General features: G+C 37.6%; 1 protein-coding gene across 4 annotated transcripts in view; it reads right to left on the bottom strand.

Moving 5' to 3' along the window:
• Positions 1-26,296, bottom strand: part of PREX2 (phosphatidylinositol-3,4,5-trisphosphate dependent Rac exchange factor 2) — a 303,209-nt gene that overhangs the window by 46,644 nt on the left and 230,269 nt on the right. The window contains exon 36 of one of the 4 annotated variants that reach the window (XM_045049858.1): positions 24,053-24,421. The exons of the other annotated variants lie outside the window; for them this stretch is intronic. Coding sequence (XP_044905793.1) covers positions 24,298-24,421 — 124 coding nt within the window. The 3' untranslated portion in view covers positions 24,053-24,297. Of the gene's footprint in view, positions 1-24,052; positions 24,422-26,296 lie in introns of those variants that run through there. 4 annotated transcript variants of the gene reach the window in all.

Here is a 26,296-nt window from a genome sequence, read left to right as displayed (position 1 = left end):
TTCTCTTTCTCTCTCTCTCTCTCTCTACACACACACACACACACACACACACACACACACACACACACACACACTTTAAAAATCTTATTGTTCCCATTACTGCATTTTAGGTGATTTCCTAAGTACGGTCTTCCAAATGAAAAATTCTGTCATTTTCAAGTCTAGAGATTATCCTTTCTACTGGGAATTTTATTTCAATGACTATCTTCCACTTCCAAGATTTCTGTCTATCCTTATTTCATTCTTACCACTAACAGGTAAACTCCCTACGAGAATATAAATTCTCTATGTGGATATGGATTTTACTTTGGTTCAGGGGCACCTGGGTGGCTCAGGCAATTAAATGTCCCACTCTTGATTTTGATGCACATCATGATCTCAAGGCTCCTGGGCTCAAGCCTTGCATCAGACTCTGTGCTGATAGCGTGGAGCCTGCTTGGTATTCTCTCTCTCTGCCCCTCCCCCACCTGTGTGCGCGGATGCACACATGTGCTCTCGCTCTCTCTCTCTCTCGCCACCCCCCTCAAAATAAATAAATAAATGGGGGTACGTGGGTGGCTCGGTTTAAGCACCTAACTCTTGATTTTGGCACAGGTCATGATCTCATGGTTTGTGAGATCGAGCCCCTCATTGGGTTCTGTGCTGACAGTTTGGAGCTTGCTTGGGATTCTCTCTCTCCCTCTTTCTCTGCTCCTCCCCTACTCTAAATAAATAAATAAATAAATAAGTAAGTAAATAACATAAACAAACTTATTTGGTTCATTCCTGTATCTCTGGCACCCATAAGACTCTATGGAACATAGTATGATCTTAATAAGTATTTGTAAATAAATAGATAACTGAACTATTTTGATTTCAGGGTTTTATACCTTTTTTTATGGATGGCAATGCTTTGTTTATATTTTGAGAATTAAAAATATGTTTTCCTAGCCTGTTTCAATATTTTAATTTCTTCTAGTCAAATTTATTTTCGACGGTCAAATTCATTGGCTCTTTCCTAGTGTTAGGATTTGTGCTTTGGAATTTTGTTTTGCAAGTGCATTTGAAGTGGGAAGATTTTTTAGTTTCATTTAATTTTTTGATACAGCTCCATCCCCTGTCATTATCCTTCTCTTACAACTCATTTTGTACCCAGAACCACCCAGGTACGATCACTTTCATGCTGGCAATGTGAGTATTACCTTGTGCTGACATCTGGATTATTTCCGGTCACATCATTGAACCAGTGAGTGACCTGGTTCAATTCCCAGTTTACCAGCTGTGTCACGTTCTCCTTGCCATCATAAGCCTCTCCTGGCATCAAAAACTATAGTCTCAGGTAGTGGGCAGATTTCTGACCCTTGCTCAGCAGCAAACGAGTCCTTCTCTATGTCCTGGTTTCAGACTGCAAGAATGGCTCTGGCTCTCCATCTAGTGTAGAACGACTTTAACCTCTCATAACCCTGAAGAATTTGTACTGCTCCCCCCACAACCCCCTCAGAGGCCAGCAAGCCAGAGGCCTCAGCACAGCTTACAACTCCTCATCACTTACATTTTCCTTTGATTTGTGGGCCACTGACATGATAAATTATGAGCTCAGCTGTGACTTTTACATTCTGACTTTGTATTTTATCTAGCATTGCTACATGCTTGGAATAAGGTGGTACTTTAATGCCAGAACCCAGAGATACCTTGACCAGATGTCCTCATGCCTTTCCTCAAGTGTGCTTAGTAGAGAAAGTAATGCAGTTAAAAAGAGTACACAAGTTCAGGACAAATTATTTAGCCTTCCAGGGTCTCAAGTACCTCATTTTTACAACACATATTAAAAATTTCTAACATTTATATAGCATAATGTTGAATATTAATCAATACATAAATACTCAGTACTGTGGTAACCAAAGAGGACTCAAGAGTAATAACTATTATTCAAGTGCACAGTGGGAGGCATCTCCTGGAGCATTAAAAAAATCTTTTTTTAGTGTTTATTTATTTTTGAGAGGGACAGAGACAGAGTGTGAGCTGAGGAAGGGGCAGGGAGAGGGAGACAGAATCTGAAGCAGGCTCCAGGCTCTGAGCTCTCAGCACAGAGCCCGATGTGGGGCTCACACTCACAAGCTGACCTGAGCCAAAGTTGGACATTTAACCAAGTGAGCCACCCAGGCACCCCTCTTGGAGCATTTTTAAGGCACAACAAGGAAGAAAAGTAAGGCCAGAACTTCCTGCTTTTCCTGAAGGTCATCTAAAATATTTTCTGATACTTATAAAATGTGAAAATTCAGGTAGGTACTTGGAATTATAGAATTCCATGATCAGGATACAAATAGAGGTTCAAGTCTAAACAGAAAAGAACCTTTCTTTTAAAAAAAATTTTAATGTCTTATTTATCATTGAGAAAGAGACAGAGACAGAGACAGAGTGTGAGCTGGGGAGGAGCAGAGAGAGAGGGAGACACAGAATCTGAGGCAGGTTCCAGCCTTTGAGCTGTCAGCGCAGAGACCAATGTGGGGCTTGAACCCACGAACTGTGAGATCATGACCTGAGCTGAAGTTGGCCACTTAACCAACTGAGCCTATCTTTAGGTTAAAAAAAGATTATCATTTAAATGGCTCAATCAGGTACCTTCGTTGTAGATACTTCAGCTCCTCTGTACCTTGAACCATTTGGGAAAGAAACTATCCTGTAGAGGCAGTCCACAGATCATTAATACAAACTATGGAAAGCTTTACTACAGAAACGTCCACTACAGCTGGCCACACGGAACGCTCTTCCTACTTTTGGAAACAGATGTTCCGCCAAAAAAAAAAAAAAAAAAGTTTGTCACTGGGTCAGCCAGTTAAGAGCAGGAATATGTGGATTCTAATTCATTTGGCAGAAACCTTAAATTTTTCAATGGAGCAAAATCCTTAACAACAACAAAAACATATTCTATGAAGACAGGCAGTAGAAAAATAACTTTTATAGATTTAGAATGCATAAATGCCTGCACCAAGTGAAAGTTTATTCAGAAACAATCTCATCTTTTTCAAGTTGCTATAAAGGAGAACAAAAACAGATAAAGCATCTAATGATATAACTCCACCCTTGAAAATACTCTTAGAAGGTAAATGCCTCCTACAAATGTAGAATTAAATGTATTTACTGATCCAGACTTGTACGAACAGTTAATATTTGTTAATCGAACATTAAAGAAAGCAAGAAATCATTTTAAAATAAATTTATGTGCTGATGAAGTCTAGAGTAAATAACTATGAAATATAGCCACTTTGTTACTTGTATGAAATTTACATAGCCAACAGTGATTTTAATTCAATCGATTGTTATGATAAAAATTTCAACTTGAGGCTACAACTAATTTTAGATATTCCCCATCAGAAAAAAAGTGTGTTCAGCCAGATATTTTACCATCCCTAAGATTTACAGGTATTCACAGAACTTCAGTATTTTTGAGAATATGACAAACTGTTCACAGGAAATAAATTTCTAATGCACTTCCGTTAATTATGCAAGTCTTACAATGCCCCTTAATCAAAATTTATGAGCAAGTTAATGGTAAAATTGGATTAATGCCCAAACTGACCATAGTTTATTACGCTTCTGAGTTTAGTAAGAATGAAGTCATGGTCCTTTGTCTTGTATAGCAAATCTTATTAAGACCATTTTGAAAGTGGTGCTTGCAACCTTATACAGGCTGGATAGTAAGTTTCCTTTCATGCTGGCACACATCAGACTTCGTTGTCAACTTTGTAGATTAACTCTGCCATATAAAATTGATACATTATAATATTTTTTTCATTTAGTCCCTATAGAATCAAATACCAATGAAAAGGGTGATAATGTCGTAAGTTACACTATATAGTGGTATAAATGTATACAAATCAAATATCTACAGTGAAACTAATTTTAGGCATTTATCTCATACGATCTAATAGGGGAGACAGGTACACAGATATCTATAATGCAATGTAGAATGGACAGGTAAGTTAAAAGGTGAAACAAAGTTATTGGGATATATCCATATGAGGAAGAAGCAAGGCCATATAAATAAGGATATGGCATAAGAGTTGCACTCTGTATATGAATGGGATTCTGGACAGGTTAAAACAGGAAAGCATTTCAAAGGAGGAAACACACCATGAAGAGCAGAACAGATATAGAAGTGGATGGCGCCAATCAGGCTGGAGAGCAGGTTCATGTAGAGTAGGGAGAGAGAATGTTGTGCAAGTAGGCAGGACCCATACTGGGAGGAAATTAAATGGCAAGCGAAAGAATTGTAAGTCATTTGTTAAACCGTGGAGGGAAGCACTACACAGCACACGCTTAACTACTGGTAAAAAAGTAAAAATAAATGAAAAAAATACATGACACTTGAGATATGAACATTTAGGGAATCTGGAGCTGCAACAGATCCTAGAAATGGAAACAACGGTTTAGCATTCAAAATAGGACCATGCACTTATTGTGATGAGCACTGGGTGTTGTATGTAAGTGATGAGTAACTAAATTCTGTTCCTAAAACTAATATGACACTATATGTTAACTAAATGGAATTTAAATAAAAACTTGAAACAAACAAAATAAGACCATGGTAATGAAAACAGGGAATTGATGTTGGCCACAAGAGAAAGAAAATGAATTTGGGGCATGCTTAGATGTTATGTAGAGTTATGCAAGTTAATATACTAATATAAAAATTAGGAAAGTGCTTTCTCAAATGGGTAAAGAATTAGGACATAGCCCTACAGGGTCTGGCTGGTGGTTCAATGATGGTCAGTTTTCTCTTTGTGTGAAAAAAACGAAAACAGCAACAGCTGGATGTAAAATATTTAAACCTATTAAGTTTGTCATAAGCAATACACAAAGGTTAAATCAATGACAAAAGTGACATTCTTCTCATCTGGCACCATTTCCATCCCCCCCCCCCACTTTTTCTGGGCATGTTGGAGAATATTCAATTTCCAAGAGATTAAGGCATAAGAGCCAGTGCCGCTTTATAAATAAGGAGGAATAGCTACGGTATTCAGCTCAGCTCTCTGTAGTATTGTTTCTTCTCCAGATCATTGCTTATGAGATCATTCTTTATTTATAATAATTTATGAAAATTTCTCACTTGGCCAGGCTCATCTATACTTCTTGTAATATCATGTCCTCTCTTAAAATATTCTAAACTGTATATGGTAGCTTTTGGATTTTAGCAGTTACTCTGCATTTTGAAAAGGAACTATAACAATATTTGCTCAATTATGGGTATTAGTCATAGGCATGGTTAGATATATCAATATTACAATAGCTCAGCAGTTGACTACAGCTGTGACTGGGTGTCCAATGAGTATTACTGTTAAGCTGCATTTGTCTACCATAGCACTTAAATTAGGAAAAAAATTCTACAGAAAATATTACTGAAAGACACTGATTTCTTGTATGAATGAAAAATCACCAGGTAGGTTCAACCTGTGCCCACATATGGGTAAAAAAATATAGGATAAGTAGAGTGGGAGAACGTTAATTTGTACCTCTATCCTATCCACCTTTCATGGTCACAAGCATTAGCCCTGACTTTTCTGAAAGGTGGTTTACTAAAAGTTACATGAAGAGAAATCCTGAATAATGAGATAAATTTGGATTCTCCTGGATAAATCTGTCTTCTGCCTTGTCAAAAATGGAACACCTAAGGTTACAGTCCTTATAGAACTGCCTGGTATCAATTAACAGCTTCATTTCTACTTGAGTGTTGGAAAAAAAAAATCCTGGAAGGCTAACAAAAAAGTCTATGTGACCACACAGGGCAAGACCTTCCCATGTTAAAAAAAGGATTTCTCTGAGACTTCTCTGATGCTCTGAAAAGAGAATTATGGTAGTGGAGATATCCCCGCCAGTCTTTACTGTTGTTGATAACTTCCTATCACTCTTTTCCTTTCCTTACTTCTTTACTCCATTCTGATTTTTGTTCCTCCTTACAGGAGTCTTCTAGGGGGGGCCAATTCGTTCTCACACCTGCAACACATATATATCACCACAGGCACTCCTACTATTAATATATGCGCATATGTATATATTTTCCAATGGCAACACCATGCTCTGCTACTACAGAACATTATCTTTGTGGAAATGAGACAGAAAAAGCAAATCCTAAAAAACAGGCCTTTCCAAGAATAAAGTTTAGAAGAATAGAACCATATTAGAAAAAAACATCTCGTACACCCAGGAAAAACAGTAAAGTCAAGTAATATTTCTATTTTTAAACTAATTCTGTTTAATTTGGTAACAATTAAGTCTCAAGAAAGTTTGGCACCTTCATATTGAAGCATAATTTTTAGGTTTAAAATCATAAGTCTATTTAGGTTTAAAGCCATAAAAGGCTCAACTAACATTAAGTTGACAGATCAGCTTCCCCTCCTCCATATCCTTCTCTATATTCCTTATATGACTCCAGTCGGCCTTCAAAATTACCTTTCTAAAGCAGAGACGAACATTTCATTACCCTGCTTAAAGTAATTCAGATTTCCCTGGTACCCAAAGTCTACAATTTGGGCTTTCAAGGACTCTCCTAACAATCTACCAAGACTTCCCTTCCCATCTCTTATTGCCCTCTTTGTCCTGCCATGTTCATGCTGGATTCCCCCAACACACCAGCCACCCACAGGAAATTTTTCTCTCGTATTCTTCTTCTTCTCTCATATGATTCCATGCCTAGAATCCCCTCTCACTCGTCTGCTTGAAAATTCTGCTGATCTTTCAAAACCCTGCTCAAATATGACATCTTCTTGAGAACCTCCCAACTGAAACAAATTTATCTCATTATATGAGACCAGAGTCACACTCATTCTGTCATCTTTGCTAAACTGCATACTCTCAGGAGACAGAGAATCCCTTCATCAGTTGATGGACATTTGGGCTCTTTCCATAATTTGGCTATTGTTGATAATGCTGCTATAAACATTGGCATGCATGTGCCCCTTCAAATTAGTGTTTTTGTATCCTTTGGGTAAATACCTACTAGTGCAATTGCTAGATCACAGGGGAGTTCTATTTTTAACTGTCTGAGGAACCTCCATACTGTTTTCCAGAGTGACCGCACCAGTTTGCATTCCCACCGATAGTGTAACTATTCTTACATCCTTCTTAATTAACATCCTCGCCAACACGTGTTTCCTGTGTTGTTGATTTTAGCCATTCTGACTGGTGTGAGGTGATGTCTCATTGTAGCTTTGATCTGTATTTCCCTGATGAGTGATGTTGAGTATCTTTTTAAAAAAAGTTTTTTAAATTTATTTTGAGATAGTGAGAGAGCATGTGCACGAGTGGGGGAGGGGCCAAGGGGGAGAGGTAGGGGGGAGAGAGAGATTGAGAGAGAGAGCGAGCATATCCCACTCGAGCGCCACGATATCAGAGGAGCCTGACCCTGGACTCAATCCTATGAATGGTGAGACCAAGACCTGAGCCAAAATCAGGAGTCCGATGCTTGACAGACCATCTCTTCCCTCACCCAAACGCTCCTCACCATCTTTTCATGTGTCTATTGGCCATTTGTATGTCTTCTTTGGAAAAATGTCTATTCATGTCTTCTGCCCATTTCTTAACTAGATTACTTGTTTTTTGGGTGTTGAGTTTTATAATGTGGAATTTAAGAAACAAAACAAACGAGCATGGAGGGAAGAGAGGAAAACCAAGAAATAGATTTTTAACTATAGAGAACAAAGTGATGGTTACCACAGGGGAAGTAGGTGGGGAGATGGGTTAAATAAGTGATGGGGATTAAGGAGGGCACTCCTGATGAACACCGGGTGTTGTATGTAAGTGTTGAATAGCACTAAATTCTACACCTGAAACTAATATTACACTGTACGTTAACTAACTTGAGAAAAAAAAATTTAATCCCATAACCTAAGACAGTGCCTAACACAAAGCCTGCATCTCATACATGAACTTTATTTCATTCCAGCTATAAAGGAGTTGGGAGTTACCATACTATTTAAATAGCCAAATATATATGTGACTTAATAGAAGAAAATAAATATATTAAATATCTTAATTTTAAAAATAGATAAAATAATTATTATGCACATTTTAAGAAGGATTCTTGGCAGGAAAGTTTCTTTTTAAGCTCATAAATACTAGGCTACATCTCAATTAACACTGAAGTACAAGACTTAAAGAAAAGTATTTAACGCTCATTGGAACTTAGAGGAAGGGTGTTTAACAATCCCTCTTCAGAAGGTGAGAGAAACTATGATCAAGAGAAAGACATTCACAGGTAGCTTTTATACTTTTACACTAGAACCTATAAGAAAAAGCTGTGCTTACCTTTATTTTGTAAAAATCAAGGCCTTTAGTATAGTACTTAACATAGGCATTCGCTCAGTGTTAGCTAACATCATAATAATTATTCATTCTTTAAAATTTTTAAATAAAAATTATACACTTAAGACATATGCTATGATGATCTGATATACATATACATAATGAAATGATTACTACATTCAAGGTAATTAACATATCTCCTCAGTTGCCATTTTTGTGTGTGTGATGAATGCATCTAAAATTTACTCTTAGCATATTTTCATTGTTCAAGACAGTATTATGAAGTACAGACACATGCCCATACATCTCTTCGCTTATTTGTCCTAAATAATAGCAAATTTGTACCTTCTGACCAATATCTTACAGTTTGCCCTGCCCTCTCCCCAACCCCGTCCTCTGTAACTGATCTACTCTGTTTAATTTCAATTAGTAAAACTCCTTCCTCTTCCCCTTCTCCTCCTTCCAGATTCCACACATAAGTGAGACATATTGCAATTCTCTTTGACCTATTTCACTTAGCATAATGTCCTCCAGTTCATCCCATTCTGTTCTGGCCTGCAAGGTCTCTGCTGAGAAATCCACTGATTGCCTTATGGGGGGTTCTCTTGTATGTGAGGAACATTTTTTCTCTTGCTGTTTTAAAACTTTTCTTTGTCTTGGATTTTAGACAATTTAGTCGTTATGTGTCTAGGAGAAGATCTTTTGGGGTTGAAAATTTGGGGGGACCTATAAACTTCATAACCTTGGATGTCCAAATGTCTCCCCAGATTTGGGAAGTTCTCAGCAATCATGTCTTTAGAAAAACTTTCTGTCCGGGGCGCCTGGGTGGCGCAGTCGGTTGGGCGTCCGACTTCAGCCAGGTCACGATCTCGCGGTCCGTGAGTTCGAGCCCCGCGTCGGGCTCTGGGCTGATGGCTCGGAGCCTGGAGCCTGTTTCCGGTTCTGTGTCTCCCTCTCTCTCTGCCCCTCCCCCGTTCATGCTCTGTCTCTCTCTGTCCCAGAAATAGATAAATGTTGAAAAAAAAAAATTAAAAAAAAAAAAGAAAAACTTTCTGTCCTTTTCTCCATCTCTTTTTCTTCTGGAATCACTAGTAACAGCAGGTTGTGTCTTTTAATGCTATCTCATAATTCATGTAGGCTCTCTTCACTCTTTTTTTTTTTTTTTTTTTTTTTGGTTCCTCTAACTGGATAATTTCAAATATCCTGTCTTTGAGCACAGATTTTTTTCTTCTGCTTGGTTGAATCTGCTGTTGGAGCCCCGTATTAAATCCCACAGTTTATTCATTGTATTCTTCAAGTCTAGGATTTTTTTAACGGTTTGTATCTCTTTTTTGAACATCTTATTTTGTTCATGCATTGTTTTCCTAATTTCATTTAGTTGTCTGTGTTTCCTTGTATTGTGGTTCACGGAATTTCCTTAAGAGAACTAGTAGGAATTCTTTGTCCAACATTTTATAGATCTCCATCATTTAGGGTCAGTTTTATTAGTTTATTAGTTTACTAATAAAGTCTGCTATTATTAAAGCTTTATTAGTTTACTTTGGTGGTGCCATTCTTCCCTGACTATTCACGACCCCTATGGTCTTGTGTTGGTGTCTGTGCATTTGAAGATGTAGGTAACTCTTTCAGTCTTCATGGACTGGCTCCACCAGGGAAAACTTTTTACCAGCTAGTCAATCCAGAGATTCTGGGGTTGAGAGGAGGTATCTGGTGAAGTCTATAACAGGTCTGATACCTTGGTCAGTAGGTGGATAGGCTTTGTGCTTGGGTCCTCAGGGACTGGTTTGGTTCCTGGTTCCACAGGAGCCAACCTGGAGTCTGGGGTTATAGGGGTTGACCAGGCACTGATGTAGGTAGGCCTGATTCTGGGGTCTATGGTGAAGTTGGGTGCTCACTGCACTCTTCTTTCCCCATGGGGAGTGTGTTTCTCTTCACGCTGGACTAGTCAGGGTAATAGGAGTAATGTGAAACTGTCATTCTTACCATCGTCAATGCATATTTTCTTATTTCCATGCTCCACCCAGGTGCTATAATCCCTTACACATAATCTTTTGCTCCCGTGAAGAAGATATTTATGTTCACGGATAGTCGTTCAAATTAATGTTTCTGTAAGTGGAGGAACACTGGAAACTGCAATACTGTCATCTTGCTGGCATCACTATTATTTATTCTTTAAGACCCATCTTCAGTATCACCTCCTGTCTCAGTCTCCCGAAGTATCTTCAGAACCAGAGGCTCTTCCATTTCCCTATCACCTGGTACATTCCTTTACATCAGTATCCACTGTTCTGTAGGGCAAGGATTTGTTTACATGTTTCTTTCCCCCCAATCTATAAGCACCTTGAAGACAAAGACAATGTACAGGTTATCTTTATTATTCGATTAACTTATAACACAGTTGTAACACACACAACTGTGAGTATTCAATATATTTTAGCAGAATAAATAAACTTAAGTTTCCTAAATTAAATTTCCTAAATTCATGGACAAATGACAGCTCTAGACCATTTCCAAGGAGAATGTGCCTTCTTTCAAAAAAAAAAAAAGCTGTGTCAAAAAGAATTGGAAACCATCCATCATGAATGGTAGCTATTGGTCAATAAAAAAATTGCCAACCATAATAAATGTCCTCAGTCACAAAATATACATACACTCTCACTATTTTGCTTTTGAACCTTACTTATAATTGGAAAGAGATAACTGTATGAAAAGGACCAATGAGGTCACCGCCCTATCTTAAACGTTCCAAGTGCTTAATTAAAATCAGCTAAAGCAGTGTGGAACTGTCACTGTCTTCTAAGACATTAAGGCAGACAACTATTCAGAAATGAGTCTCATCTTATAAATAACTGTAGACATCTGCTTCAGAGGGAAGGGCAGGGAAAATTTAATAGAACTAGAAATATGGATATAAAGAAATTAGAAAGATGTCATTAGCAGAATATGGTAAGTCAAAATGCATTAACTAATTAAAGCTCCCTTGGGACTGTCTTTTGGTAATTTCATTCTTCAGATGAGCAAACAGATCAAAAGTAAGTTTTAAAGCACTATTTGGAATTGAATATAACCTCCATGAGGGGAGGGACTACATCATATTTCACTTATGCCCTCCACCAACCTAAAACACTGCCGGACTCAAAGCAGTTGCTCAGTAAAAATTTGTTAAATGAAGCAGTAAATACAGAATTTAAGGGTAAATGAGAATAAGTATTGATTAACAAGGAATAATATCATGCACTACTGAGTCCTTCCCACAAAGGATAAGTTTGATCAAATTTCATTCTTAACTGGATGAACTAATGAGAAGTAAATAAATTTGCACTGACTCTGTATCTTTTAGATACTGTCTGATAATCTCCCTCCTCTTCCATTTAAATTTCTCCCAAAGAAGTCTAATTTGCTAATCCCACTTCCAAATCTTCAACCCACTCCCCCCGGCAGATTGCAGCCAGACCTCCATGCACCACCCTCCTCAAACCATCCTCCCTAATGACGTCTATGCCAATCACTCTACACTGGTCAAATCCAGTGGACATTTCCCAGGCATTGTTTTCTGAATCTCTTCTTACATACAGTGCTCTCGGTCACCCTCACCTTTTCCAATTCTCTATCCACTAGGTCTTCTGAATGGGCCAGGTGCTTTGTTTGTTTTCACACACTCACTTACGCTAGCCTCTTCTGCTTCCCCCATGGGCTTCTCTTTCTTACCTACTCCACCAGAATCTGTTTTCTCTTCCATCTCACCATTCTTGCTCTGAACACTCTCCTGGGTCATCTTTTCTCGTCTAAGAGACCTCAAATCAGCACACTTCTAAACTCCCAATTTGTGTATTTGTTCATTTGTTCAATAAACAAATAAAAAGTTGGTACTGTGGATAGAAGGGTAAAAAGAAGACAATTATTCACCTGCAAAGAACCTATGTTTGAAAGAGGACAATAAACAGGTAATTACAGTCCAGTGTGCTAAGTGACCTAAAAAGTTTTAGCACATTAGTCAGCATTAGGACAAAGGGAATTAAGGGTTTTAAGGCATAAGGAGAATCTTAAGAGTGCAAAAAAAAAAAAAGAGTAGTCTATTGAGATCATGGAACTTAAGTCTGTAAAAAGCTATTTAATCCTCTGGAGACGGGGGAAGGCATGAAAAATGGCAGTTGGGAGATTACTGAGAAGATCTAAACAGTAGTTGAATGAATGAATGAATAAATGAAAGAAAAATAAAGGGATAGAAAAAAGAAAAGAAAAGAGGGTAAAGAAGGAAAGGAGGAGATAGAGAAGCAGACAAAGGACAGAGGGAAGGGAGGGAGGGAGAGAGAGACAGAGAGAGAGAGAGACAGAGAGGGCCTTATCCCTTATTTGTCATGGATCTGCTATGCTGTATTAGAAGAGAAGGGGTAAATGATATGAAACTTAAAGACTTATTATTCATAAACTACTGGAAATCTCCCTAAACCTCCTGAAATCCTTGTGGCAATAAGGGACTTGAGAGTAAAAAACAGAACAAAACAAAATACTAATCCTACACTTGGTTTTCTGGACATAAGAATGTGTTATCAATACTTTCATTCAATTACTTCAACAAATATTCTTTGAACACTTTGGGCATAAATCAATGTTCCATGCTTTAGGGATACAGTCATTAACAAGTTCCCTCAGGGAACTGCATTCTGGTATGCATTACGTGTAACCTTGACTTTCTTTCCCTGTTACGGGTCTGAAGAAACTGACTCCAGCAAGCTTTCTGTGTGGGAAAACAGAAACTCCTAATGCCAGCTCTTCCTACATCTGCTTCTCTACTATAGTGCGGACCTGTCCCCATCTTGTTTTCAATGACATTTCTTCACCCAGACACAAGGCAAGCTTGCTCTCCCTCCTTCAGAATCTGCCCTCAGCTCACTTTCCAGTTCTCAACCTTGCTTAGGGAGCTTTTGAAAGGCAAAAGCTATATCCTACACTAGTAATTATTTTAAATCCCAGCCTATGTACTCTAGCTCAGTGCCACTCAAAATGTGGTCTGCAGACTTAAGAATCTGTCAGCAAAAATTTAGAAATTGTATAGCAAGTTACATTGTCTCAACACCCAAAGCATTCAAGAGCATTTGTTATATTGACTAGGTTACAGACCAGTGCAGTAAGTCACATGTGCTGTGAGTCACACAACAGTCATGCACAGTATGGCCACACAGCAATAACTGCCATTTGAAGGTTAGGTTGTCAACTATGAACCCAAAGTGTATAAAAATTGAAAACAAATGCAGGAATTTGTTTTTATTCAAAACTTGTCATCTCTATGGTTATTATAATTATTAATCAAAATGATGGTTTAACAGTAAATCAGAAAAATAAAATTGGTAATATTTATCCATAATTTACAGATGATACAGACAATACAATTTCATTGGATTTTTGTTAAGAAATTCCTCTTAAATCTTGTCTTCTCTTTCCATCAGCATATCTCTGCGAGATTGGTTTTCTTCTACTGTGTGAGTATTAAAACAGGCAAAGAAAGAGTTTAGGTGTACATCTTCCCCTGCAAACTACACTGACATTCCAACCTAGATTAGTTACTAAGCAAGAAACTAGTTCATTTCTCACATTAAAAGCTTTAAATATCAGTATATGCAGTGTTGTTCAAAGTATACATAAAGACATTGAATATGGGGAAATCACAATTTCACTCATAAATTTTATTTTTGATTGCAGAATAACAAGAATGGCTTTACCAGCAAGCCTTTACTACTTGCCTAAAGAATCTGGTAGCATTCAAGATTGTAGTAAGGCAGAGCTGAATGCCATACTTTCCATTTAGTTTTTAATTACGCAGCGTATAAAAAGTTCCTGCTTCTATTACTATCATTGAAGGTGTTTAGAAGTGTTCTGCCATCTTGTCCACACCAGAACTGGGCAGCCATCTTTTCTGCCTTTGGGTTCAATCCAGGACTGGAAGCACAGGAGAGGCTATACATCCTTCTGGATAGTTTTCCATCATTGCCTCTTATCCTCTTAGTTTTCTGGGGTGAAATCTAATACAGTTACCTGATTTATTCTCAGGAGTATTTCTGTGCACAAATAAGGCTCTTCTGGCTCCATTGTGCATAGCTATTTTAGGCAAGTTCCCTCTCTGTCTCACTGGGAGACAGTTTCCTTCCTCCCACATTGGGCGGTAAGGTCAGCTGCCCCAACACAAGAGGACCTTGGAGAAACCAATGGGTTTCCTACAGATATGATATTTGTTACTCTTTACATTAAGCAAATAATGAAGACTGTACAAACCTCCTCTCAGGTAATACAACAGCTGATGAAGCATCACTATCTCCAGTGGATAAAGAAGGAAATCAAGGCTCAGAGTTATTAAGAATTTGCTGTAAGTCATACAACTAGTCAAGGGAAGAGGGAGGATTGGAATCCAGGTTTAACTGACTCTCCATCCTCTGGTATATTAATGAAAAAGACAATTCCAAGATCAGTAGCCCTCTGTTTCTTCTTATTCATATTAGTGCAGAAATTCCATATTTACTTAAACTAACCAAAATTCTTTGTCCAATGGCCCAAGTGTCACTTAGTCTCTTAAGAATATTTCTGTTTTTGGGGTGCCTGCATGGCTCAGTCGGTTAAGTGTCCAACTCTTGATTTTGGCTCAGGACATGATCTCATGGTTCCTGAGATCAAGCCCTGAGTTGGACTCTGCACTGACAGCACAGAGCCTACTTGGGATTCTTTCTCTCCCCCTCTCTCTGCTCCTCACATGCACAAAATAAATAAATAAACATTAAAAAATATTTCTGGGGCACCTGGGTGGCTCAGTTGGTTAAGTGTCTGACTTTGGCTCAGGTCATGAACTCATGGTTTGTGAGTTTCAGCCTCATGTCGGGCTCTGTGCTGACAGCTCAGAGTCTGGACCCTGCTTTGGATTCTGTGTTTCCCTCTCTCTTCCTGTTCCTCCCCCACTCGTACTCGGTCTCTCTTTCTGTCTCTCTCAAAGATAAAGACTTAAAAAAAATTTTTTTTAAAGAATATTTGTTTTTTTCTCATTTGGCTTATAGGAAATGCAATGAATGTCATTAGATCTAAAGACACTAGATCTTAAGACTTCCATTGTGTTTTCTGAATGTGTCTAATTTTATATCTGAGTTCACTGATATCTCAAGTAGGTGAAGTTCAAAGTTTATACAAACTGAAGTATATCTAAGAAGCTGCTAACTTATTAATGTATACACAATTGTATGAAATATGCTATGAAAGGAACAAAACTATAGGCGTTTAATTTTGCATAACTAGTCTTAATCTGAATAGACAAATGAAAATATCCTCAGTTAGTATTATTCTACTAAAATATTTTATCTTTAATTATAATGTATCATTATTATAATTATATAATTTTAATTATATATTCTTATGTATAATATTACATAATATATATTTCAAGACTTTACTTTAGAATTTGATGCAAAGAACATGGCTGATAATGCATTTTTATGGCTTTTAAAATGTATGCATGCAGATGAATTCTCCTTCCTTGACAGTATGTAATATTTGACAAGGTGCATTCATTACAAGGGCAAAACTACATTAGTGAGTTTGATTCTCTAGAGATACTTCCTTTCGTTTTCAAGTAGCAATAAGATTCAACTATTTTAGTCCCTTTTGCCTTTTTCTTCCCTTCTGGTCTTTGTCATATCTTCTTTTCTAGTCCTACAGCTATGGACACATCCCTTTGCAGAGAAAACAAACCAGAATGCTCCTTGTCACTTCAAAATTCTCCCTTTTTTTTCCAAAGAAGATTTCACATGTTTGTGTTGTAGTTAACTCTTTAATTGTAAGTAATTAAACTCGCATTAAATCATTTCCTGAAGCCACACACATTAATACTGAGATCATTTGCTACCTCGGAGAATCAATGGAGCACTGTAACAAAAGCATACTCTTTGGAGCTGGAAATATCTAGTTTGAGCCTTTGCCCCTCATTGCCAGTTGCCTGACTTTGAGCAGTTCAATGTATGTATGGTACTATCACCTGGGAAATCTCAAGCATTAGTTTGCTTTTAACCATCTACTTCTATGTGAGTGCCTCCAGCCTAGTGGATAGAGAGCTTCTTGAATGTCAATCCTCCATATGAAATCCAAATCAATTTAGTATGTTGCCACTTTCAATCCTGAAGAAGCTTCTCCTCTTGTTTCCTCACTATATCAACTAATGATCCAGGTGTCCAATCCAGTGTATCTCCAACCCCCCATATGTATTCGGTGAGGAAAACCTTTTACTTACTTTCCACATATTTCTAAAATCTATGCCTTCCTCTCCATCTCCATTTTTATCTTCTTAGGGTTAATATCATTTGCCAGAACTATTTTAGTAGCTTTTTAACCAAGCTTTCTGATTCTAATCTTATTCTCACCCCTAATTTATCTTCAATGGTACCACCAAGGTGCTCAGTTTCAAATGCAACCCCTCAGTGGCTCCCCCCTGTGCTGCTTAGAACTCACAAGCATCCCAATTACATGCTTAAGCTTAAGCTCTTCAGCTGGCATCTCTGGTCCCCCTCCTGACCACGCCTCCTGTCTCTTTTCAGCCTTGCCTGCTGTATTGCCCCATTATGGTTCTGCAATATCTCTATTCATAATGGTCCCTCTCACTGAGAAAGCTTCCCTCCCCTCCTTCACCTGGTTCAGGAGCCGTCCTGTGTCAGAACTACCCCATCCTGAGCTCCTTAGTCTCTTCTACGTGCTCCTAGTCTGTGTTTCTGGGCATCCTGTTCCCTCCCCCATGGTTTTAGTAGGGTATTTCAAAATAGCCTATTTACCACATTCACTCTTCCTCTCCTTTCAGATTCTCAAGAGCATACTGTCTGGTTTATCCCTGTATTCTTAATGCTATACACATTCCTGCACTTGCGTATAAGTGCACGATAAATACTACTGAACCATTAAGAATATTCTCAAAACAGAATGGGAGTGGCTAGGAAGACCCGTTCAACGCCGACATTACAGTCCATGCCATTCTCCAAATATTCTGTTGAAGTCATCATGATGTCAGTCAGGAACCCACCACCATTTATATTCTGCGTCCTGATTTGGTTGCCCCAAATTTTCACACATACAAACACTTGTTAGTCATCTATTAATAGGTACCTTATCAGCAATGATAAAAGAAAAAGACAAAGTGAAAAGGAGAAACAGATACATAATGCATTATGTGATAAGTGTTAACTAACTCAGGGGAGGTGGGAAGACCTCTTGCAGGGGTGAATTTTGAGGTGTGCCAGGAAAGATGGATAGGAAATGGCCAAAGCAATTTAGTAAATTAGAGTCATTCTGGCTGAAATTAGCAAAAACCAAGCAAAAATATATTCGGTTTTCTTCCTGAATGACCAACAGAATGTCACAAACTATAGAAGATAAAATTCTATAGAAGGTAGAATTTTGCCCTCAGTTGAAGTTGGGTGGTCCATGTAACTAGACAGCTAATTTTACAAACATAATGTTCTATTCTTCACACAAATCATGATCTCCTTAAATCCACACTAATTCATTTTAAGTCATGATTATGTCTTCTGAATGAAAAGCTCTAGGCCCACACTAAACGTCCTGACTGCTGTAGGGACAAAGCTTTGAATGGGTAACTTACATTCAATCATTCACTACCTTATGGTACATCCACCAAGCAAAAGAAGTATGAAATGTCAGCAAAAAGGAAATGAACAAAAGCAATAGGAAACAAATCACTGAAAGAGCTTGACTAGAATGCCTTGAATATAATTTTTAAAGACTGTCCTTGTGATGAGCTAGAAATGTCAGCAGGGTTAAAAATAAAAATCAATCTTGCTTCCATAAGCACTGACAAATTTTTCCTCACAGAGTATATTTCCCTAACTGATTCTTCAGGGTACGCTGATTTTCTTTGCGACATTTTCAATTCTCACTTATTCCGAAGGAAATTCTGAGCAAAAGGAAAAGGAACTTTGATCTTCCCTTTGCTTTGATGAAAACAATAGCTTTTTCTTTTTCTTTTTTTTTTTTTAACTTTGAGATAGAATTCTCTTCAAAGATTTTGGAGGACCATGGGGGAAGGGAAGGGGAAAAATAGTTTCAAACAGAGACAGAGGTAACATAAGAGATTCTTGAATGAGGAGAACAAACTTAGGGTTGATGGGGTGGCAGGGAAGGGGGGAAATGGGTGATGGGCATTGAGGAGGGCACTTGTTGTGATGAGCACTGGGTGTTGTATGTAAGCGATGAATTACGGGAATCTACCCCCAAAACCAAAAGCACACCATATACACTGTATGTTAGCTAACTTGGCAATAAATTAAAAAATTAAATAGTAATAATAATAATAAAATATTTTTAAAAGATGATTTTAAAGATGATCTGCTTCTACTTGTCATCCAAAATATCTATTCATCCTTGATAAATATTATCGCAATGAAGGACTTATAAAAATGTGAAAACACATAGTTAATTCTAATCTCATTTGCTGCCCTTATCAAAAAATTGCATTAAAAATTCCCTTAACATAACATAAAAATAATTAGATGTAATTACAACTTCTCAAGAACAATGAACTCATCTGAATACAGACAAGAATAAGTACAGTCCAGATAAATTAAAAACTACATGCATAAATATATATTCAGCCGTATCACATTCTCAGAAGGTACTGACGGCAAAGTTTAATAGAATTACAGTATTTTTCAAATAAAGAAGAGATGATATGTTGTTCTCAAAAGTGTCATTGTAATTTCAACTTATCTGTTCTTGTCCCATGTGAAATTTATGAACCTTGGCTATGCTGATGAGTTTCTTGAGAGAAGTCTCCAACAGAGTCAGCATCTGTACCCTTCAAATGGCCCTACATTTTTTGGATATAAAAAGAAGTAGACTGGAGACTGGAATAAATTCAATAAAATGCTAATTGTACAAAAATAGAAGACCATTATATTGTAGTTAACCTGATTTCCAATTCAATTCAACTATTTTTACGGTGCTTACTATGTACCAAGCACAGTGGAGAACTAAGACCTCGTTGCCCTCATATGTATTGAGCAAGGCAGGTAAATAACCCTCAAGTCAAAATAAAACAAATGAAATCAAAGAAGTTGTTAAGTTTTAAAAAAGAAAGTGATTAATTTCAGCTAAGGCTATAACTGAAGGCTTCCTGCAGGAAGATAAATTTCAGATGGGTCTTAAATAATTATACTCTTTCAACACATGGAAACTGAGCTGAAGCGTGCCCTGGGCGACAGCTGGCTTAAAAGAAATTGAGGAAGAACTGTTAGTGAAGGAAGTACAGAAGGGATTCTTTTCACACAACTGTCTCACACCCCTCTCCCTCTTGAATTCCAGCCTCCATACACTATATAATTTCTGCCTCCCCCTTCAGGATTTTTACACATGCTATTCCCTCTGCTAGGAAATACCCCTTCTGCACACCTTTATCTCTCATTTCCTGCCCACTAAACACTGCAAGTCCAACTCCTCCTTCAGATCTCTGCATAAATGTCACTTCCTCAAATCATTCATTCCTGAAACCTTCAACCATCTTCCCATCCAATTAAGATTGATTCCCTTCTTACACACTTGCATAGCACCTTACACATTCCCTACAAAGTTTTTTACATATTTCTATAAATTGTTAGTAAAATTTTTGTTTCATGTTTATCATAACCCACAGGCAAAATTTTCCTGGAAGGCTGCAATCTTGTCTACTATGATTCCCCCAATGTGAAGCGCTGTCCCTGGTACTTGGTGGGCATACTGGATTTGTCGAATAAAAATCCAGCAGTTTCTTTAGATTTACACTGTATGAGAATCTGGCACTTAAGTATAACTTATATTCTGTACATGTTAAATCCTGTATACATGTCATATATAGAAAAGGAGTCTAGAAAATGCTTAAGTCATATAAATGAATTCAATTTTTTTGTAGACTTAGATGTTTTCTCCTGCTATTGAAGAATCACTTCTAATATGAAACAAAATTTACAGCCTGGAAACTGTATTCATAATCTGAAAATAGAAAAAAATTGAATATACACATCTAGTTTACAGCTTGTCTTAGAGAAACAGAAATATAGTTGCATCTAAAATATTAAAAAATGAAATTTGGTTGAAGAACAGAATGAAAAGCAAATATGTAACTGCCACAGAGGAGATAAATATTCATCTGGAATATTTCCAGTTAATCGAAAAAGAAATCACATCACCTAATAACTCTAGAAGCTGCAGCTTTATAAAGAAAAACAATTGTAGGACAAAGGCATTATTTAAATTCTATTCAGTGTTTTCTCTGTCTCTCTTGCTCTCCCTCCTCTCTCTCTTACTGTCTCTCTCAGATTTTATTAAATCCATACTCCTGTTGATTTAAGGTAGCTTTCACAGTTCTATTGATAGAACAACCAAAATATTCCATTTCAAGCCTGGATATACTGTTGGCTATCTAAACAAGGACTAGGAAATAGTGTTTTATGGGTTGAAGGCTCTGAGGGAAGAAAGAAATAGGAATTAGGGTATGTCCTTATAAGCACAGATGGGGTGTAAAGGCTTAGGTCCCAATGTTCTCTATTTTCTTAGGCTGTTTGATAGCTGTACTTAAAGACATAAAATGGCAGTGAGTCCATGCCACCCTTCATATCTATCTTATGCCAGGAGAACATATTCACTGACATTTTTCTTCCTCAGAGGTAGAGAGAAATGACACATTTCGTGGAGGTGCTATCATGGGAATACACAAACACATACATACTTCTGGCCGGGCATTTCTCAGTTGAAAAAATTGGTCAAAATATATGGCATTGAGATTGGTATTCGCATAGCATTTTTTCTCAACAAAAATAAGATATCCATTTTCCTTCTTTCTGCCTGTTATATAAACTACATTTTGGCTTAAAAAAAACTTGCTTTCTTTAAAGAAAATTCTTTATCCACAGAGGTATACCTTAAGAGAATATATGCTTTAAAATTTTTTCTTGCCTTATTTCTCTAAAGAGATGAATTTACATTTAGATATCCAAGATTATAAGCCCTAAAAAAATTCAGTCTAAAGCTATCACTTCACAAACATAATACATGATCTCAATAACTAATATACAACATGCTTCCTTTTATTTTTGTTATATTTTACTGTTGACTTTATACTGAAAATAGTATTTAAAAAATAATTATCTAGACCCCTCAAACTGAAAGGAGTACTTAAATACACAAAATATTGTTCACATTTACATTACACTTTGTCTCACTGGTCACCAAGCAGTGTGGTATTTTTTGCCAATAAGCAGGATACATCAAAATGAAAGGGTTTGGTAATGATAAATTACAATTATGTAGGGCAGGAAAAAATGACGCTAATGGGAAAGATGGCTCATGGCCAGAGGGAATAAAAAGAAAAGCCTGAGGTAGAAGACAGAGAATAAAATAGCATGAGGATGTTGAAGGTAGGAAGGAAGATTGCCCTTCCTCCTAAATTTCTTGATTAGAATTTCAGAGTCAAACACTTTACATGCTATTATTTATTTCTTTTTTTTTATTCTCCAAATTTTTATTTAAATTCCAGTTAGTTAACATACAGTGTAATACTAGTTTCAGGTGTGCAAGTTAGTGATTCAGCACTTCCATACAATACCCAGTGCTCATCCATTGTAAGTGCTCTCCTTATTATCTATCACCTGTTTAACCCATCTTACAGCCACCTCCCCTTCAGTAACCCTCAGTTTGTTCTCTATAGTTAAGAGTCTTGGTTTGCCTCTCTTTCCCCTGCCCCATGTTCATTTGCTTTGTTTCTTAAATTCTACATGTAAATGAAATCATATGGTACTTGTCTTTCTCTGATTGACTTAGTTAGCTGAGCATAATGTTCTCTAGCTCCATCCACATCATTGCAAATGACAAGATTTCTTTCTTTCTGACGGCTGAGTAATATCCCATTGTAAATACATATACCACAACTTTATCCATTCATCAGTCGATGGACATTTGGGCTCTTTCCATAATTTGGCTCTTGTTGGTAATGATGCTATCTACATCAGGGTGCACGTACCCCTTTGGATCAGTCTTTTTGTAGCCTTTGGATACATACCTAGTAGTGCAATTACTGAATCTCAGAGTAGTTCCATTTTAAACTTTTTGAGTAACCTCCATACTGTTTTCCAGACTGGTTGCATCAGTTTGCCTTCTCAACAAAAGTGTAAGAGGCTTCCCCTTTCTCCACATCCTTGCCAACACCTGTTGTTTCTTGTGTTGTTAATTTTAGCCATCTGATTAGTGGGAGGTGGTATCTCATTGTGGTTTTGATTTGTATTTCCCTGATGATGAGTAATGTTAAGCATCTTTTCATGTGTCTGTTGGCCATCTGGATGTCTTCTTTGGAAAAATGTCTATTCATGTCTTCTCATTTTTTAAGGGGATTATTTGGGCTTTTTTTGGGTGTGAGTTTTATAAATTCTTTCATACATTTTTTATAAATATTTTGTACACTAACCCTTTTCAGATGTCATTTGCAAATATCTTCTCCCATTCCACAAGTTGCCTCAGTGGGCTTGAGAAAATCATAGAAGACATCAGGGAGACGTTACATGGTATTATTTCCTAATAATCAGGTTGAAATCAGTCAAGAACTTTGTCTGACTTGGCATTGGAGGGTATATTTTAGACACAGCTATTAGACATTTCTGCTGGCTCTACCTTGTTCATAGGGGGTAACAGCTAAATCAGGGTGTTTTTAGGCAACCAGCGTCAGGGTTATCACGCATATGGCAAAGACCCCCCCAGGTGCATTGGCTGATCTGTATTCCTACAGAAACTGGAACAAGAAGGGTCAGAGCAGCCTGCTGGTAATGAATTACTGCCTCATGGGAGCTTCAACCATTTTGGATATTATTTGCAATAGAAATATGAGATACAAATGGACAACAGTCACTAAATAAAAACTTTCCAAAGACTCCTGGATTGTACTTACAATAAAATCTACACAAATATCTCTCAATATACATCATCCTTTTTTTTAATATTTATTTTTAAGAGACAGAGAGAGAGAGAGTGAGCACAAGAGCATGGGGGAAGGGGCAGAGACAGGGGGAGACAGAGGATCCAAAGCAGGCTCCATGCTCTCAGCGCAGAGTCTGATGTGGGGCTCAAACTGATGAACTGTGAGACCATGACCTGAGCTGAGGTTGGATGCTTAATTGACTGAGCCACCCAGGCACCCTCATGCATCATCCTTCTTAATGACTAGAATCTTCCTGGCCTTCTTTGTCTTCCTCAAACATGATAAGCTAATTCTCATGATTTATGTACATCAGTTCACAGTTTTGAGAAAGACCTTCCCCCCAATTTTGGCAAGGCTGTCTCCTTTTGATTCAGTCTTCTGTTCAACTACCACCTAATAATTAAGTCATCCCTAACTACCTCCTCTACATGACCGACCTCCTAGTATGGCAACTTGTTTTAGTTGCCATAGTTTAGTTCTTCATTGAACTGTTCACTATCTCCAATAATTTGTTTATGGATTCACTTGTTCATTTTCTGTTTTTTTCAATTTCATGAAAAGGGAAACTTCATGGACACTGAATGAATGAACAGCTGATGGTACAAACTCAGAGCAATTGGGGGCACTTGATAGTAACTGACACCAAAACTTAGTAACAGAGAATTCATTTTCAGCATATTATGTTCACTCCAGTCACTAAGCCAGCCTAACACAGAACTCTGTATAGTATAGTATAGTATAGTATAGACTCTAAATTAGAGAAAAAAAGTCTGTGATTTAAATTTTGATTTTACTACTTATTATCTGGGTAAACTTGTATAAGTTTCCCTTAACATGGAAATGATAATATGGAACTTACCAGTTTTGTTAAATAATCCACATAACTCACCTAGAGTTGTGACCGACTCAATATGTTCTTAAAAATTGGTAGGTATTATGGCTATCATCATCTTTTAAGTAGTAAATTTTTGCACCTGTTCTTTGTTGTTCTAGAGACTATAACTAGAATGAAATCCATTATTCCCTCTTGTCCAGCATCCTTACTTTGTTCCTTTTGTGACAGCCGATTGGTGTGGACTTCTGTGATGCTGAGCCCGCCCAAGAATGAGCACGTGACTTGGGTCTGGCCAATGAATGCCTCCTCGGGTCTTTTGGTGGAACTCTCTGTGGAGGAGTAACGGGGGCGGACACATTCTCTTCTTTGACTGCAACACCGGTCTGCAGTGACCATCTTTACCCAAATGTGTAACAACAATGAAGCCCACACAGAGGAAAAAAGTACTAAGAGACAGGGAAAGAAAGCCCCCCCACCCCCACCCGGCTGAAGACCATATCCTTGGATCTAGCTGTGCCTAACGCAGCCAGCGCCACATGCCTTGAATATACCTGTTACATATGCCAATGCATTATTTTGTTTACACCAGTTTGAGTTTGGTTTCTGAAACTTGTAATCTAAAGAATGCTTTCTAAAAAAAACACTAGTTCATTTATTTATGTTTGTTGGTTTGTTGTAAGGTTAAGGAGTAAAAAAAAAGGCCTTTTCTGAGGTCTAATTAGCAAATAAACAAAGTAACATCAAGAATGATATGGTTTTCAGTGAAAGTGTTAAAAAGGCTCTGGGTTATAATGAACTAGAGACACCTGAGGGTTATTTTTCTACAAAGGAGTAACAGCCCCTTTAAAGAAATGGTCAACGTTGGTCTGTAGCCCCCCAAACCAAAAAAAGATTGCCCAAGAATAGTTTCAGAGTATTCATGGTTACAAAGTAACAGGAAAAATTAAGGAAGAAATTAACAGCCTTATTCAAGAAATAGGCAGGAAGAGAAGGCATTACTGGAAGTAAAGAGGAAAATAATTGTCTTCCTGTGCAAAGGAAATCTAATATGCAACAAATAGGATATATAGCAGCTAATTACTGACAAGAGCACCAATTAGTCCTGAGGGGTTTGTGCTTTTGAAAATGTTTTCTCTAGAAAAGATACATGAAAAAGTTTTATGTGAAGAGGATAGCATGCATAATACACATGTTGTTTATCTTCATAAAAAATCTTAAACATCAGGTACCTGTTATATGTGAGTATCCATTATAATTCTGGTTAAAAAAACAAAGATCCACAGGGGCATGAATGTTAGGTGACATCCCCACTTCTCTCTGGCTTGTTGTATCTAAATAATTTCATGCAACTCAACATACATTTTGGAGAACTTCTTATGCAAAATACTTTGACAGACACCATGGGAAACACCAAGATAAATGTATCCCTCATCTTTTTTTTTATTATTTATTTTTGAGAGAAAGAAAGAGAGATAGAGAGAGACAGAACACTAGTGCACAGGGGGGCGGCAGACAGAGAAGGAGACACAGAATCCCAAGCAGGCTCCAGGATCTAAGCTGTCAGCACAGAGCCCAAAGCAGGTTTAAACTCACGAACCAATGACATCATGACCTGAGCCCCAGATGCTCAACTGACTGAGCTGCCCAGGAGCCCCAGTGTATCCCTCATCTTGAAGAGCTAATCATAAAATAAAGATGAGAGATCTATACACATAACGGTATCATCAGGGAGAAAAACGGAATTCCATAGTAGTCATAAATAAAGTAAAATGAAAGACTGGCAGAGTGGTTGGACATTTATTTAGCCAAGGGCAGTGCTTCTGAAATTTGAGTGTGTGTGAGAATTACCTGCAAGGCTTATTATAACCCAGACTGCTGGGTCTACCTAAGATTTTTTTTTTTTTAACAAGTTTGCAGATGGCACTGACATTGCTGGCCTGGGGGTCATCCTTTGAGACCTCTGGAATCTAGGACACCTGGGGGCTCAGTCAGTTGAGCATCTGGCTCTTGGTTTCAGCTCAGGTCATGATCTCATGGTTCGTGGGTTTGAGCCCCACATCGAGCTCCATGCTGAAGGTGTGGAGCCTGCTTGGGATTCCCTCTCTCCCTACCTCTCTCCCCCTCTCAAAATAAATAAATAAACTTAAGGAAAAAAAGTAGTATAAAATATGTTTTATAAACAGAACTCTGGGATCTAGGGAATT

Source organism: Felis catus, chromosome F2 (genome assembly GCF_018350175.1).
Source record: "Felis catus isolate Fca126 chromosome F2, F.catus_Fca126_mat1.0, whole genome shotgun sequence".
NCBI lineage: Eukaryota > Metazoa > Chordata > Mammalia > Carnivora > Felidae > Felis > Felis catus.
This window is presented reverse-complemented; position numbering and strand designations above follow the sequence as displayed.